Consider the following 13,326-nt stretch of genomic DNA (forward strand, 5'->3'; position numbering starts at 1 on the left):
TTATTGATCAGAAAATCTAAGCCCAGGGGCCGGCCCAGTGGCGCAGCGGTTAGGTTCGCACGTTCTGCTTCGGTGGCCTGGGGTTTGCTGGTTTGGATCCCAGGTGCAGACATGGCACCGCTTGGCAACCCATGCTGTGGCAGGCGTCCCACATATAAGGTAGAGCAAGATGGGCACAGATGTTAGCTCAGGGCCAGTCTTCCTCAGCAAAAAGTGGAGGACTGGTAACAGTTAGCTCAGGGCTAATCTTCCTCAAAAAAAAAATTTCCATGCCTGGGTATGTATCATAAAAGTCTGAGTGAATCGCCTAAGGTCATTGGAGGAGCCTTAATTACCTCAGATCTCCTGACTCCTGATTTGGTGCTTTTTCAGCTATATTGGGTGACTGCACACTCTCAATTATTGCTTTCTTTCCCTTGCTCAAACTCCATCTTAATAAATAATAATGATAATAATAATTAATAGCAACTAACTTTTATTGAGTGTTTACCCTTTGGCAAATGTTGTCCTGAACATTGCATATGAGTTATCTCATCAGATGCTCTCAGCACTTTAGCAAAGAATGTTTTATTCTCAGTTGAGAGTTGAGTGTCTTGCCCATGACCACACAACTAATAAATGGTGGAACCAGAATTTAAACCAGTTAGTCTGATTTCTGATTTTAAGTCAGGATATTAAATAAAGAAAACCAAAATGCAACCCACACTTATTGTTGAAAACAGGTGGGGATTTTAGATTAATTTAAAAGTATTAACTAGGATGCACGTAGGAGGAGATAGGAGAAATGGGAATGGAGAAAACTTGGCTATCTAGAATAGTGAGACCTCTGGAAGCAGCACCAATTCATTCGTTCATTTATTTATTGCGCAGATATTTATTGAATGTCTACTACCTGCCAAACACTTTCCTTGGCAGTAGAGATACTTAGAGGAAAAGATACAGTAGAGATACTTAGATGAAAAGACATGATTCCAATTCCAAACGAATGTGTTGTCTGGGAGGGACAGAGGCAAAACCCAGTGAAATGTACTGTGGCAAGTGCTATAATGGATGCCCACTCAAGGCTCAGTGGGAGAAAGAGGAAACATCTAAATCTAATTTGGTGAGTCCAGGAAGTCTTTCCTGTAGAAGTGACCTTTGAACTTGGTCTGTGTAAGGGCTCTCAGATGAAAGGAGCTCACAGAACTACAAATAGGTCCGATCATTAAAGGGCTAACACTGATGACGGTGGCTGGTAGGAAATGAGGCTGCCTAGGGATATGGGTCCCAGACCAAGAAAGTCCTTAAGTGCCAAGCTAAGGAGTTTAGATTTTATCCTGTAGATGATGGAAACTGTTATATATTGGATACAATATTTTGTTTTTCCATTAGGGGAAGCAAGTTCTTATAATAGATGGTATAAAATAACGTAGGGGCCAGCCCTGTGGCCGAGTGGTTGGGTTCGTATGCTTTACTTTGGCAGCCCGGGGTTCCCTGGGTTCGGATCCTGGGTATGGACCTACACACGGCTCATCAAGCCATGCTGTAAAGGTATCCCACATAGAACTAGAATGACCTACAACTAGGATATACAAATATGTGCAGGGACTTTGGGAAGGAAAAAAAGAGGAGAAAGATTGGCAACAGATGTTAGCTCAGGGCCAATCTTCCTCACACACACACACCCCCAAAGTAAAATCCTGTTCTCAAAAAGCTTGAAAATTATTTTGGCAACAAACAAGCTAATTCTTCTTTTGCCTTTGGAATTGTTATAGTAATTTGGCAAAACAAAACAAAACAGAAACCAGAAATTGATATATGCTGCCACACTTAAACTCCTCAGTGACCTCCCTCCCTTTCCACAGGTAGTTTCTCCAGCCTTGGATACCTGATTGTCTTACTGAAAATGTCTACTTTGGAGCTCTCTCTTCCGTGAACACTTGTATGTGCTTACCATTTGGCAGGCATTGTGCCAAGTGCTTTAAACATATCATCTTATCATATTCCTTTGGCAAATTAGAAGGTCAGTTTTTGTTTTCAGTTGAGAAAACAAAAACTTAGGAAGATGAAGTGACATGCCCAATGTCATACAGCTAATAAGTAAGGGAACTGGAATTAACTCAGTCACTCTGACTTTTGACTTTTAATCAAGAAGGGCAAAATTAGATGAACAAAATTCAGTCCCTCTTAGAGCCAAAAACATGGGGAGTGTAGATCAATCTGCTTGGGAGAAGTTCTCTCTCCCTGGTTTGGTTTCCCACCTCGCTGCGGATAATGTCTAATAGAAGTCTACCTATATGTTTGCCTAATTAGACTATGGATGAGAAGACTTTGAATGATTCATTACTATGTTCCTAGCCTATCTCAGAGCCTTGCACATAATAGATGCTTAATAAATGTTTGTTAAATGAATAAATGCATGTCTCCTTTCCACTGTGTCTGCTGCTGACAAACCTGATTTTTGTAGTTAGGTTCATGCATTGGTAATCTTTATTTTGTGAACTTTTTTCTGGAAGAATAGAGCAAGGGAAGAGAAAATTTTACGTCTTTTCACATCCAATTGCCTTTGAGAAGCTGGGAAGAGAGCAATTCACACTTGATTATCTTACAGCAGATAAATTAGCAGCCCCTGAATTGCTGGGCAGTCGGGAGCTAGAGCCCTCTCCAGCCTCACTGGCCAGCTTTGTCTCAGCTCTGAGGCCATGATTCCTTCCCTGCCAGTCTTGGCTCTTGGCCTCATGTTAACTCTGGCTTTGGGTCAGACATTCCAATTTCAAGAAAATGTCTTTCTCCAATTTCTGGGCTTAGACAAAGTCCCTTCACCCCAGAAGTTCCAACCTGTGCCCTATATCCTAAAGAAAATTTTCCAGGATCGAGAAGCGGCAGCAACGACTGGGGGCTCCCAAGACTTATGCTCCATAAAGAATCTGGGTGTCCGTGGGAACGTGCTCCGACTTCTCCCAGATCAAGGTAAGGAAATTGGAGTGTTTCCTGGAGAAAAATCTGGCAGTGGGTGGTGTGAAGAAAGGAAAGAAGGGGAAATAACAATTAGTGAGGGATTTGTAGAAGGCCTTGTGCTGGTATTTTACATATTTTCTCTCATTTAATCCCAACCACATCCTGAGATTTGGAAGGCAGGTATTCTTATCAGCTTCTTAACAATAAGGAAATGAAGACTCAGACAGTAGATAATCTGCCACCTATTCAAGATCAGCCAGCTCGTGCCTGAACAAAGTCAGGATTCAACATAGTTTTTTTCTGAATCCACAGCTTTGTGCTGCATTTTAGGTGGCAGGGGTGAGGGTGGAATTAGGGCTGTCTCCCACTCGTTAGCCCATGATTTACGCATTCTGGTGCCTTTGCCACGGCAAGCGACGGGCCAAAGTTTTGAGCTCAGTTTGTCCATGAGTCTTGCTTCCCTTCTCCACACCTACCCACACTTTTGCTGGCTGGAAAAGGCTGTTCTCGATTTGTGAATACAGAGCGATAATATACGCCATTGTCATACCCTTTATACAGGATCTGAGGGCGTGCCATTCAGTAATTTGCCTAACTGACCACCCACCAAAATTACCCAGGTCAACTGTTAAAAGTTGATTCTCCAGGCCAGTTCCTGCGCCTCATTCTCCCATCCGATTCTTATTCAAAGTCAGAGATGGTGTTGTAATCTGCATTTCTATGCAGCCTCCCAGGGAGTTCAGATGAGGAATTGAGAGCCCTGGGTGGTTAGTTTTACAGCAACTAGAGATAAGACTTGAATCTTTATTTGTCCAAGAAGCATTTATTCGATACCTACTGTGTGTTGGGAACTATGTACGGCCATAAGAATACAGAGATTAAAGATGAAGTCCGCCCTTTAAAGGTTTATAGAAAGAAAATAAACAAACGGATGACTTCCATACATTATGCTAAGTCTTACCTTGGTGGCTCAGGGCCTTGGGGGCTGGGGGTCAGGGAGAATTCCAGAGGAACGTTAATAGGTAAGGGGAGCTAGTTTGAAGGGTTTTCCATGGAGAGAGTAGGAAACGGCTGAGGATATGTACTTCCCTCCCTCCCTGGTCGAAAACCTTTGATTTTTGTGATGATTATAATCTTATCAAATGACACAGGAAAAGGACATAATCTCACCATCATTCCTCCCTAACCCTCCCCTTAGAGAAGTCACCATTAATAGTTGATGTATATTCTTCTAGACTTTTCTTCTTTGCACATATATATGTGATAGAAACTTGTAATTTTTTTTTGTAAATGGGATCGTACCATACATTCCTCCAGTATTATGAATATCTTGTACAAGTACAAACAAAAGTCACATTAACCTCGTTTCAAAGGTTGCATGATATTCCGTTGCGAAGTTATGTTATAATGTATGTAACTGACGCCCTGTTGTTGGGCATGGACATAATATAAACAGTGCAGCTTTCCATCCATTTTGTGTGTGTGCACTTTTCTCTTATTTCCCTAGGATAAATGCTTAGAAGGGGATTGTTGGATCAAGGAATAGGTACATTTTTACTTTTTTTTTAGATTGGCCCTGAGCTAACACCTATTGCCAATCCTTTTTTTTCTTCTCCCCAAAGCACGATCGCTCTGGCTCCCAGTACATAGTTATATATTCTAGTTGTGGGTCCTTCTAGGTCTGCTATGTGGGACGCCACCTCAGCATGTCCTGATGAGCAGTGCCATGTCTGCGCCCAGGATCTGAACCCAAGAAACCCTGGGCTGCTGAAGCAGAGCGCGGGAACTTAACCACTTGGCCACGGGGCCAGCCCATTCCCTTTTACATATATCAAATGTCCTCCAAAATTTATACCCCCACATGATGCAGGAGAATTCTCACTTCCCCACAATTTGTCAGCAATCTTTTTACAAATAGAAACTTATTGAAGTATAATATGCATTCAGAAAAGTACATAAATCATAGAGAACAGCTCAGTGAATTTTCATGGAAAAACCAGCACCCAGATCAGGAAACAGAATATGACCAGCACCCCAGAGGATCCTTCATGCCCCCTTCTGGTTAATCAACTCTCCTCTGCAAGGGTAATATCTATCCTGACATCTAACATTACATACTGAACTTCATATAAATGGAAATGTGGAATGTGTCCTTTTTTGGGTAAGGTTGTATTTGTGAGATTCACCCACGTTGTGTGTATCTGTAGTTCATTCTCATTGCTGTAAAGCATTTCATTCCTGGATATATGACAGTGGACTTATCTGTGCTACGCCGGATGGCCATTGGGTTACAACACTCTTTTAGCTTTTAATTTTTGTTAATCTGGTAGCAAAGCGTGATCTCACTGTTTTAATTTTTATTTCTTTAATAAGGTGGAATGTATTTTCAAATGGGTAATGAATCATTCATTTTTATTTTTCCATAATTTGCCTATTTATACACTCTGACCATTTATCTATTGAAGATTCTTCTGTTTCTTAATGATTTATAAGGCCTTTTAATCATTTGTTAGAGTTCTTTATAATCATGAGTTTTAACTCATCATATATGTTACAAGAATTCTCTGTTGTCCATTGTGTTTTTAATTTTGTTAATGATGTCTCTTGAATATAGAAGTTTTTCATTTTTATGCTCTCAAATCTGTCCATCTTTTCCAGTCTGGCTTTTGGGTTTTCTTTGGTGCCTAAGGAACATGATTTAGTGATATGAAAAAAAAGGGAGACCAATATATTAAAACAAGAGCCTTGAATAGGAGAGAGAACTTTTCAGAGAGATTGAGAAGAATAAGTACTGTGAAAACATCCCTGCATTTGACAGTTAGCCAACCTTTAAGAAAGATATCTCAGGGCCGGCCCTGTGGCCAAGTGGTTAAGTTTGCTGCTCCGCTGCAGCGGCCCAGGGTTTCGCTGGTTCAGATCCTGGGCGCGGACATGGCACCACTCATCAGGCCATGCTGTGGTGGCATCCCACATGCCACAACTAGAAGGACCCACAACTAAGAATATACAACTATGTACTGGGGGGCTTTGGGGAGAAAAAGGAAATAAATAAAATCTTTAAAAAAAAAAGAAATATATCTCAGGGGCTGGCTTTGTGGCCAAGTGGTTAAGTTCATGGCACCGCTTGGCTAAGCCATGCGGTGGTAGGTGTCCCACATATAAAGTAGAGGAAGATGGGCACAGATGTTAGCTCAGGGCCAGTCTTCCTCAGCAAAAAGAGGAGGACTGGCAGCAGTTAGCTCAGGGCTAATCTTCCTCAAAAAAAAAAAAAAGAGAATTACCTAAGGATAAAACATTAGGGATTTCTGGAAGACCAGTCTTGACTGGATGATAGGAGTTTGTTTTGAAGGCAATCTAAGTGGTTGGATTTTGGCCAGCCACACCTGACAGCCTAGGATGTTCTTAAACATTTGTGCCGTGGGTCCCTGTGGCAGTTCTGCTGAAGCCGATGGATCACTTCTCAGAATAATGGTTTACACGCCTAAAATAAAATATTTAGAATTTCAAAAGAAGTCAATTAAATATTGAAATACATGTATAAAAATATTTTTAAACAACGTGTGTATAGTAACATATATGATGCTTTATTTAAGCAACAAATAACAAGATCTAGGGCAGAGACTATACCATAAATTCAAAGTAGTGTGAGCATTAGTGTATTTTAAGATATTTCAACAACTTAATGTATGAATATCCCTGTGATTTTTATTGGTAACAGTGTCATAGGCCTTGATAATATTATTGGGATTTGTTGTCTATATTCATAATTGAAAGAAAATGCTAAATTTCATTTAGAGCATAGCAAAAACAAAAATGTGATTCTTTTTTCCATCCAATATCATAGACCTTCTAAAATCTATCCAGAACGCTTTGGGGAACTATGGATGTAAAGATAAGAACCTCTTGCCTGGGGCCAGCCTGGTGGCACACCAGTTAAGTGCGCACATTCTGATTCTCAGTGGCCCCGGGTTCACTGGTTCGGATCCCGGGTGTGGACGTGGCACCACTCGGCAAGCCATGCTGTGGTGGGTGTCCCACATATAAAGTAGAGGAAGATGGGCACGGACGTGAGCTCAGGGCCAGTCTTCCTCAGCAAAAAGAGGCGGATTGGCAGATGTTAGCTCAGGGCTAATCTTCCTCAAAAAAAAAAAAAAAAGAACCTCTAGCCTTAGATGAGAAATGAGAGAAACAAATCATCTCCAATGGTAGGGTTTGAGTATAACTAATAATTTCCTGCCCTTATTTTGTATATGTGGATATTTAAAGAACGTTTTTTTCATTATTGCTTTTTCTCCCCAACCCCCCCAGCACATAGTTGTATATTTTAGTTGTGGGTCCTTCTAGTTGTGGCATGTGGGACACCACCTCAACGTGGCCTGATGAGTGGTGCCAAGTCCACACCCAGGATCCGAACCGACGAAACCCTGGGCTGCCAAAGCAGAGCGTGTGAACTTAACCACTCGGCCATGGGGCCGGCCCCCTGCATGTGGACATTTATATCATATAGGTGGATATGAAATAAAATACATTATGGTGACTCTCTCATCTGTTTCCATCTAGGTTTCTACCTTTACTCCAAGGACCTTCCCCAAGCCTCTTGCCTACAGAAGCTCCTCTACTTTAACCTGGCTGCCATTAGAGACAAGGAGCAGTTAACAATGGCCCAGCTGGGCCTGGACTTGGGGTCCAACACTTACTATAACCTGGGGCCAGAACTGGAATTGGCTCTGTCCCTGGTTCAGGAGCCTCGTGTATGGGGCCAGTCCATCTCCACGCCAGGTAAACCGTTTGCACTGCAGTCAGTGCCATGGCCTCAAGGTGTCCTTCACTTCAACCTGCTGGATGTGGCTAAGGATTGGAATAATAACCCCCAGAAGAACTTAGGCTTGTTGCTAGAGATATTGGTCAAAGGAGACAGAGACTTTGGGGTGAATTTTCAGCTTGAGGACACCTGTGCCAGACTGAGACATTCTCTTCATGCTTCCCTGCTAGTGGTGACCCTCAACCCTGAGCAGTGCCACCCTTCTTCCCGAAAAAGGAGATCAGCCATCCCTGCCCCTAATGCTTCCTGCAAGAACCTCTGCCATCGTCACCAACTCTTCATCAACTTCCGAGACCTAGGTTGGCACAAGTGGATCATTGCCCCCAAGGGGTTTATGGCTAATTACTGCCATGGTGATTGTCCTTTCTCACTGACCACCTCCCTCAACAGCTCCAATTATGCTTTCATGCAAGCGCTGATGCATGCCGTTGACCCACAGATTCCCCAGGCTGTCTGTATCCCCACCAAGCTGTCCCCCATTTCCATGCTCTATCAGGACAATGATGACAACGTCATTCTACGACATTATGAAGACATGGTAGTTGATGAATGTGGGTGTGGGTAGCCTGTCAGAAATAGGGATAGAAGGAGTGTTCTAGGTGAATCTTCTAATAAAACTACCTCTCTGGTTTATGACCTGTTGGATCTGAAATATCAATATGTTTATGTTGATAATTTGTCTTCCTGGGAAATCCATCATGATTAATGATGTCCCTAATTACACACAGAGTCTTAATGATCTTTGTTAATTTTTGCTCTAATATAGTCATTATGCTCATGACAGTATGTTAGACTCTAGGTAGGAGGAAACTGGCATTTATTGATAGGCTATTATGGGCAGGTACTATTCTATGTGTTACTTATAAATATTTCACTGTTCTTTGAGCTAGGCATTATTATGCATGCTTCCTAGATAAAGAAGCTGAGATTTAGAGCAGCTAAATAACAAATTTTCCTAAAGTCATCAACTTTCCCTGGCAGGTCTCATATGTGAACAGCGTTACTTAAAAAAACAAAAAAATTATTTTGAGAAAATACAAAATAATATAGCAAAATATACCAAAAGAGTACCTGATCTCTGCATTTCTTTCTGGTCTCCTATGGATGTTATATAGGATTCCTGTAGCTCAGATCACACTGTACGGATATTTTTGTATTTTCCTGGACTCACTTAACATTAAATGATAGTAATTTTTGCAAATCACCAGCATCTACATAGTTAATTTAATGGCTGTATCATACACGATTATTTAGATGCATATTTTACTTACAAGAATATTTATCATTTGTCATTGTGTTGTTTGCAGTTTTTGTGACGGAATCATGTTATGACTCTTTGTGAATATATCTTTGTCCATATTTTGTCCCCATCTCCTTAGAAAAATTTTAGACACGAATTACAGAGTCAAACGTATGTTATAATAAAGTCAAAGATTAATGTATAATTAATATAAAATATATCGATATTAAACAAACATGCATATATTACAGGGAAAAATGCAAAATTCACATGGACTTCAAATACACAACTCTAGGCTTGGTAGACTAGGTCATTTCAGGAAGGACGAGGTCACTTTCCTTTCTTGCTGGGAGAACTGAAGTGGAAACGTTCGTGATCGCTGCTTTGTTAGTCCATACTCTAATTCCAGTTGTCACTATGTTAGATCAACCTCGCCATTCTCACCTGGATTATTGTTACAACTTTTAACCTGCTCTGTTGTTTTTGTTTTTGTATTTCTAAAAATGTATGTTATTATAATTTAACTCTATTACAAATACACATGAAGACACCTGCATAACCCTCTCAGTCTCTTTTCCCATCCTCCTAACAAAACCACCATCCTGAATTTGGTGTCTATCTTTCCCAGTCATTTCTTTATAATTTTACTACGTATGTTTGGATCCATAAACAGTAGAAAGCATTGCTTCACGAATATGTAAACTTTATAGAAATAATATTGGAGTATATTTTTCTGCTGTGTTTTTTTTTCTCTAAATTTATTTATTTATTTATTTTTTGCTGAGGAAGATTCTCCCTGAGCTAAGATCTGTTGTCAATCTTCCTCTTTTTTTGCTTGAGGAAGATTAGCCCTGAGCCAACATCTGTGCCAGTCTTCCTCTATTTTGTATGTGGGTTGTCACCACAGCATGGCCATCAACGAGTGGTGTAGGTGTGCGCCCAGGAACCGAACCCAGGCCGCCAAAGTGGAGCACACTGAACTTAACCACTAGGCCATGGGGCCAGCCCCTCAATTTATTATTTCAGAGATCCTTACAGGTTGCTACAGGTATGGACATAACTGATTTTTTTCACTCCTGAATAGTAGTCCATTACACGCATATTACACAATGATTTATCCATTATGCTATTATTGGATGCTGAGGACACTCAAACAAGCTGCTGCGATATTTTCTGTAGAATGGACACAAGTCTTTTGGCAATCTCTTTGTCTAGCTAGGACTTCAGTGCAGGGCAACAGTCAATATGGCAATTTGCAAGGAGAATAGAGAAGAGGCTACGAGGGGCAGCAACTCTGCATGCACATCTTTGAAAAGAAACAAAACTGATCTTTAAGAAGCACTCCCCTTGTTAAAAGCACCATTTGAATGAGAAATACTGTTGTGACAGACATCAGTGGAGACTGACTTTGGACAAATCGTCGTTTAGAACAAGTTGGTGGAACAATCAGGATGATGCCAACAATAATAACCCACATTAGTATGTTTACAAAGCTCTTTCGGATTATATTTGTTGATGAAAGAGCTAAGAAATTAATGTAACAGAAGAAAGATAGATGGTTGTTTTGGTCAGGGTGGCAGTGCTTTGGTGGGGCCCCTGCGGGCCCGGCCTTCTCCTCTGTTTTGTGGGCCCAGGATTCACGAGACTTGCACAAGGGAATTTGGTCAGCATCAACAAAATTCATAAAATTTCGCCTGTGAGGCAGTTATCAATATATGAGCGTACAGTAAGCTGCCGAGGGAAAAGGGCCAGCCCACATGGTATGTTTGATTAAAAAGTGCACATGGAAACCACGTGATCATCTGATTGTGTATTAGGAAATTAGGAAGGGAATTAGTTAAATAATCTAAATGGCCAGATTTATTAACCTCCAGCTCTAGATACTGGAGGAATCCTAGTTATTTCAGACTGTACCATTCCTAGTAATATTCTTCAGTCAGGCTACAATATGCTTGATGGGAATCTGGCTTTCTTGTCTATAATATTATATGCCAAGCCTCCTTTCCTGAGTAAATAAGCCGCTCATATTGATTGGAGTGATTGCACATCATGTTGGCCAAATATTACAAATCGTCTGGTAGGGCAGATCATTTCTGAAGTAAATTATCTACACAGTTTCACTTTTATTTCGTCCAACTGATATTTATTATCTATTACATGCCAGTTACTGCACTCGATCCTGGAAAATAAAGGTAGATGGTCATTTTCATCATAGAGCTTAAAATCTAGCATGTTTGGCTATAATTATTTGAAGGTGTAAATGAAAAAGTTGGCATATTTTATGATTATTTAATTCAAAATTATATGTAACTACTGTATTACTACATTGTGCACATTTGAAAATGCTCATATTGAAGCTTTCCTTTTAGGTAAAATAAACAGAAGTTCTAATTCTTTCTTCTCTCACCTCAGTGTTTCAGGGCAGGAGTTCTAATATTTCCTTCCCCCCACCTGGCTGCTTCGAGATTCACATCCCCTCAGCTGCATGTGCCTCACTTTGAAGACCTCTGCTTTGCCCGGGACCTGACTGCTCCTGTTTACTGAGTGCCACACTGACCTTAGCGATCCGCATCTCCTGACACCAGCCTGGTAATGATCTACCCTTCTTTCACAGGCTTTCCTACCTCACACCTGGATGGGGCCAGTCCGGTGGCCTAGGGGTTAAGTCCGCACACTCCACTTGGCCAGCTCGGGGGTTCACAGGTTCGGATTCTGGGCACGGACCAAACACCGCTCGTTGAGCCACACTGTGGTGGCATCCCATATAAAATAGAAGAAGACTAGCACAGATGTTAGCTCAGCAACAATCTTCTTCAAGCAAAAAGAGAAAGATTGGCCACAGATGTTAGCTCAGGACCAATCGTCCTCACAAAAGAATAAAAAACAAAAAAAACCCTGGAGTGCTTTGGGCTAAAAGAATTACTGACATTGCAAGTGTGTATCAAAAGGCCAATTTATCACAATTCCTGAGGCCACTTTGCTAAATTTACTTCTGAATCGAACTGAATTGTAACTGACAGTTTTTCTTAGACTTATAAACAGATTTTGATTTTGGGTCTGTGTTTAATACATTCATGGTATTTTTAGAAAGTGATTAAAAGAATAGTGGCTACTTCCTTCCGCTGGTAGTTCTGTTGCTGGCAGGTTTGTTCACTCCTGAGTTAATCAAGTTATCTCCTGAGGCCATTAGTGAGCCTGAGGCTGGAGAGGAAGTGCATTGCGGCTTCATGGCTTTGGGACCCACCTTATCCCATTTCTCTGCTGGAATCTTAAATGTCTGTTAGATCAGTCTATAAATAGACATGTGCCCTGTGAGTCAAGTTATTTGCTGTGATTTGGGCAGGATGGCTCAGGGTAGGTCTCCTTGTTCCAAAATATAAATAAAGTATGCACACGTATATAGCACAGCTGTTTCAGAGCATTTCAAGACTCATGATCTTATTTAATGGCAGCCCCTTCCATTTACTCACTTTTACAGCCAAATAATTTATAGGCCAGTTTGGTTTGAAATTTCGCCATCAATTTAACTCATTTCAATTCAGTTTGACATTCATTGAGTGCCTCGAAAGGTAGAAAGAAAGGCCTAGATTCTGCCTTAGGGTAGTTTGTCACAAAATGATGCATTCCCAAATCAGGTCAGGCCTACATTTTGTTTCTTTTTAAATAAGAAATGAGCCATAAATATCAGGACACACGAGGGTCGTTCAAGGGTGGTTTTCTCGCCGTTTTATTTTCTGCTCCAAACAACATGAAGCACTTCACCTATTGTCACAGAGCTTTCTGTGCTGCACTTGTGAGCGGATACCTGGAGCACCTGGCCACGATCTGACTCAGCTGACTTTTGAGGAGAGTTTGACCAAGAATAGGCATCTGCTTTAATAGGAAAGGGCAACAATCTGTTGCTTTTATCACCTTTCTGGGCAGAAATGATTGGCAGAGATTATATGCAGCCATAAATACATTCCCTAATTTTATTTTGCCTTAGTGGGCAGATAGAGTCTTCTTTCACTCTTTTTGTTTGTTTGTTTAATTGTTTGCTTAGCGGCATTAAACAGTAAGCTGGTACAATTATTTTTTGGACAAAAATTTATCACAAACTTTGTAACCATTACCTTTGCCAAGTTGCAATAATATAAAATTTTCTTTTTCCAAGAAAGGTGCATACAGACTTTTGAGAAACTTCCTTGAGATTGATAGTTTTATCCACAACCTATTATTTTCATCGTTAATCTCTCCTCTCTAAAATAATAATAATTGTGTGGTGATTGACATGGGGGCTTTGAACTCCTAAAGGGGTGGTTGCCCAAGGTCTCCAGAATAATAGTAA

The 13,326-nt window shown here is 40.8% G+C and overlaps 1 protein-coding gene across 1 annotated transcript; it reads left to right on the forward strand.

Moving 5' to 3' along the window:
* Positions 1-2,681: 2,681 nt before the first annotated feature.
* Positions 2,682-8,448, forward strand: GDF3 (growth differentiation factor 3). The gene is made up of 2 exons (XM_014851000.3): positions 2,682-2,949; positions 7,498-8,448. The coding sequence occupies exons 1-2, from the start codon at positions 2,682-2,684 to the stop codon at positions 8,322-8,324; spliced, it is 1,095 nt and encodes a 364-aa protein (XP_014706486.2). The 3' UTR covers positions 8,325-8,448.
* Positions 8,449-13,326: the final 4,878 nt, after the last annotated feature.

Source organism: Equus asinus, chromosome 22 (assembly GCF_041296235.1).
Source record: "Equus asinus isolate D_3611 breed Donkey chromosome 22, EquAss-T2T_v2, whole genome shotgun sequence".
NCBI classification, from domain to species: domain Eukaryota; kingdom Metazoa; phylum Chordata; class Mammalia; order Perissodactyla; family Equidae; genus Equus; species Equus asinus.

What these genes read in the sequence shown, in the direction of transcription:
- GDF3 (XM_014851000.3), top strand. Translation starts at nt 2,682, where the DNA reads ATGATTCCTTCCCTGCCAGTCTTGGCTCTTGGCCTCATGTTAACTCTG. An exon ending in CCGACTTCTCCCAGATCAAG is followed by an intron (nt 2,950 to 7,497) that starts GTAAGGAAATTG and finishes GTTTCCATCTAG; the next exon opens with GTTTCTACCTTTACTCCAAG.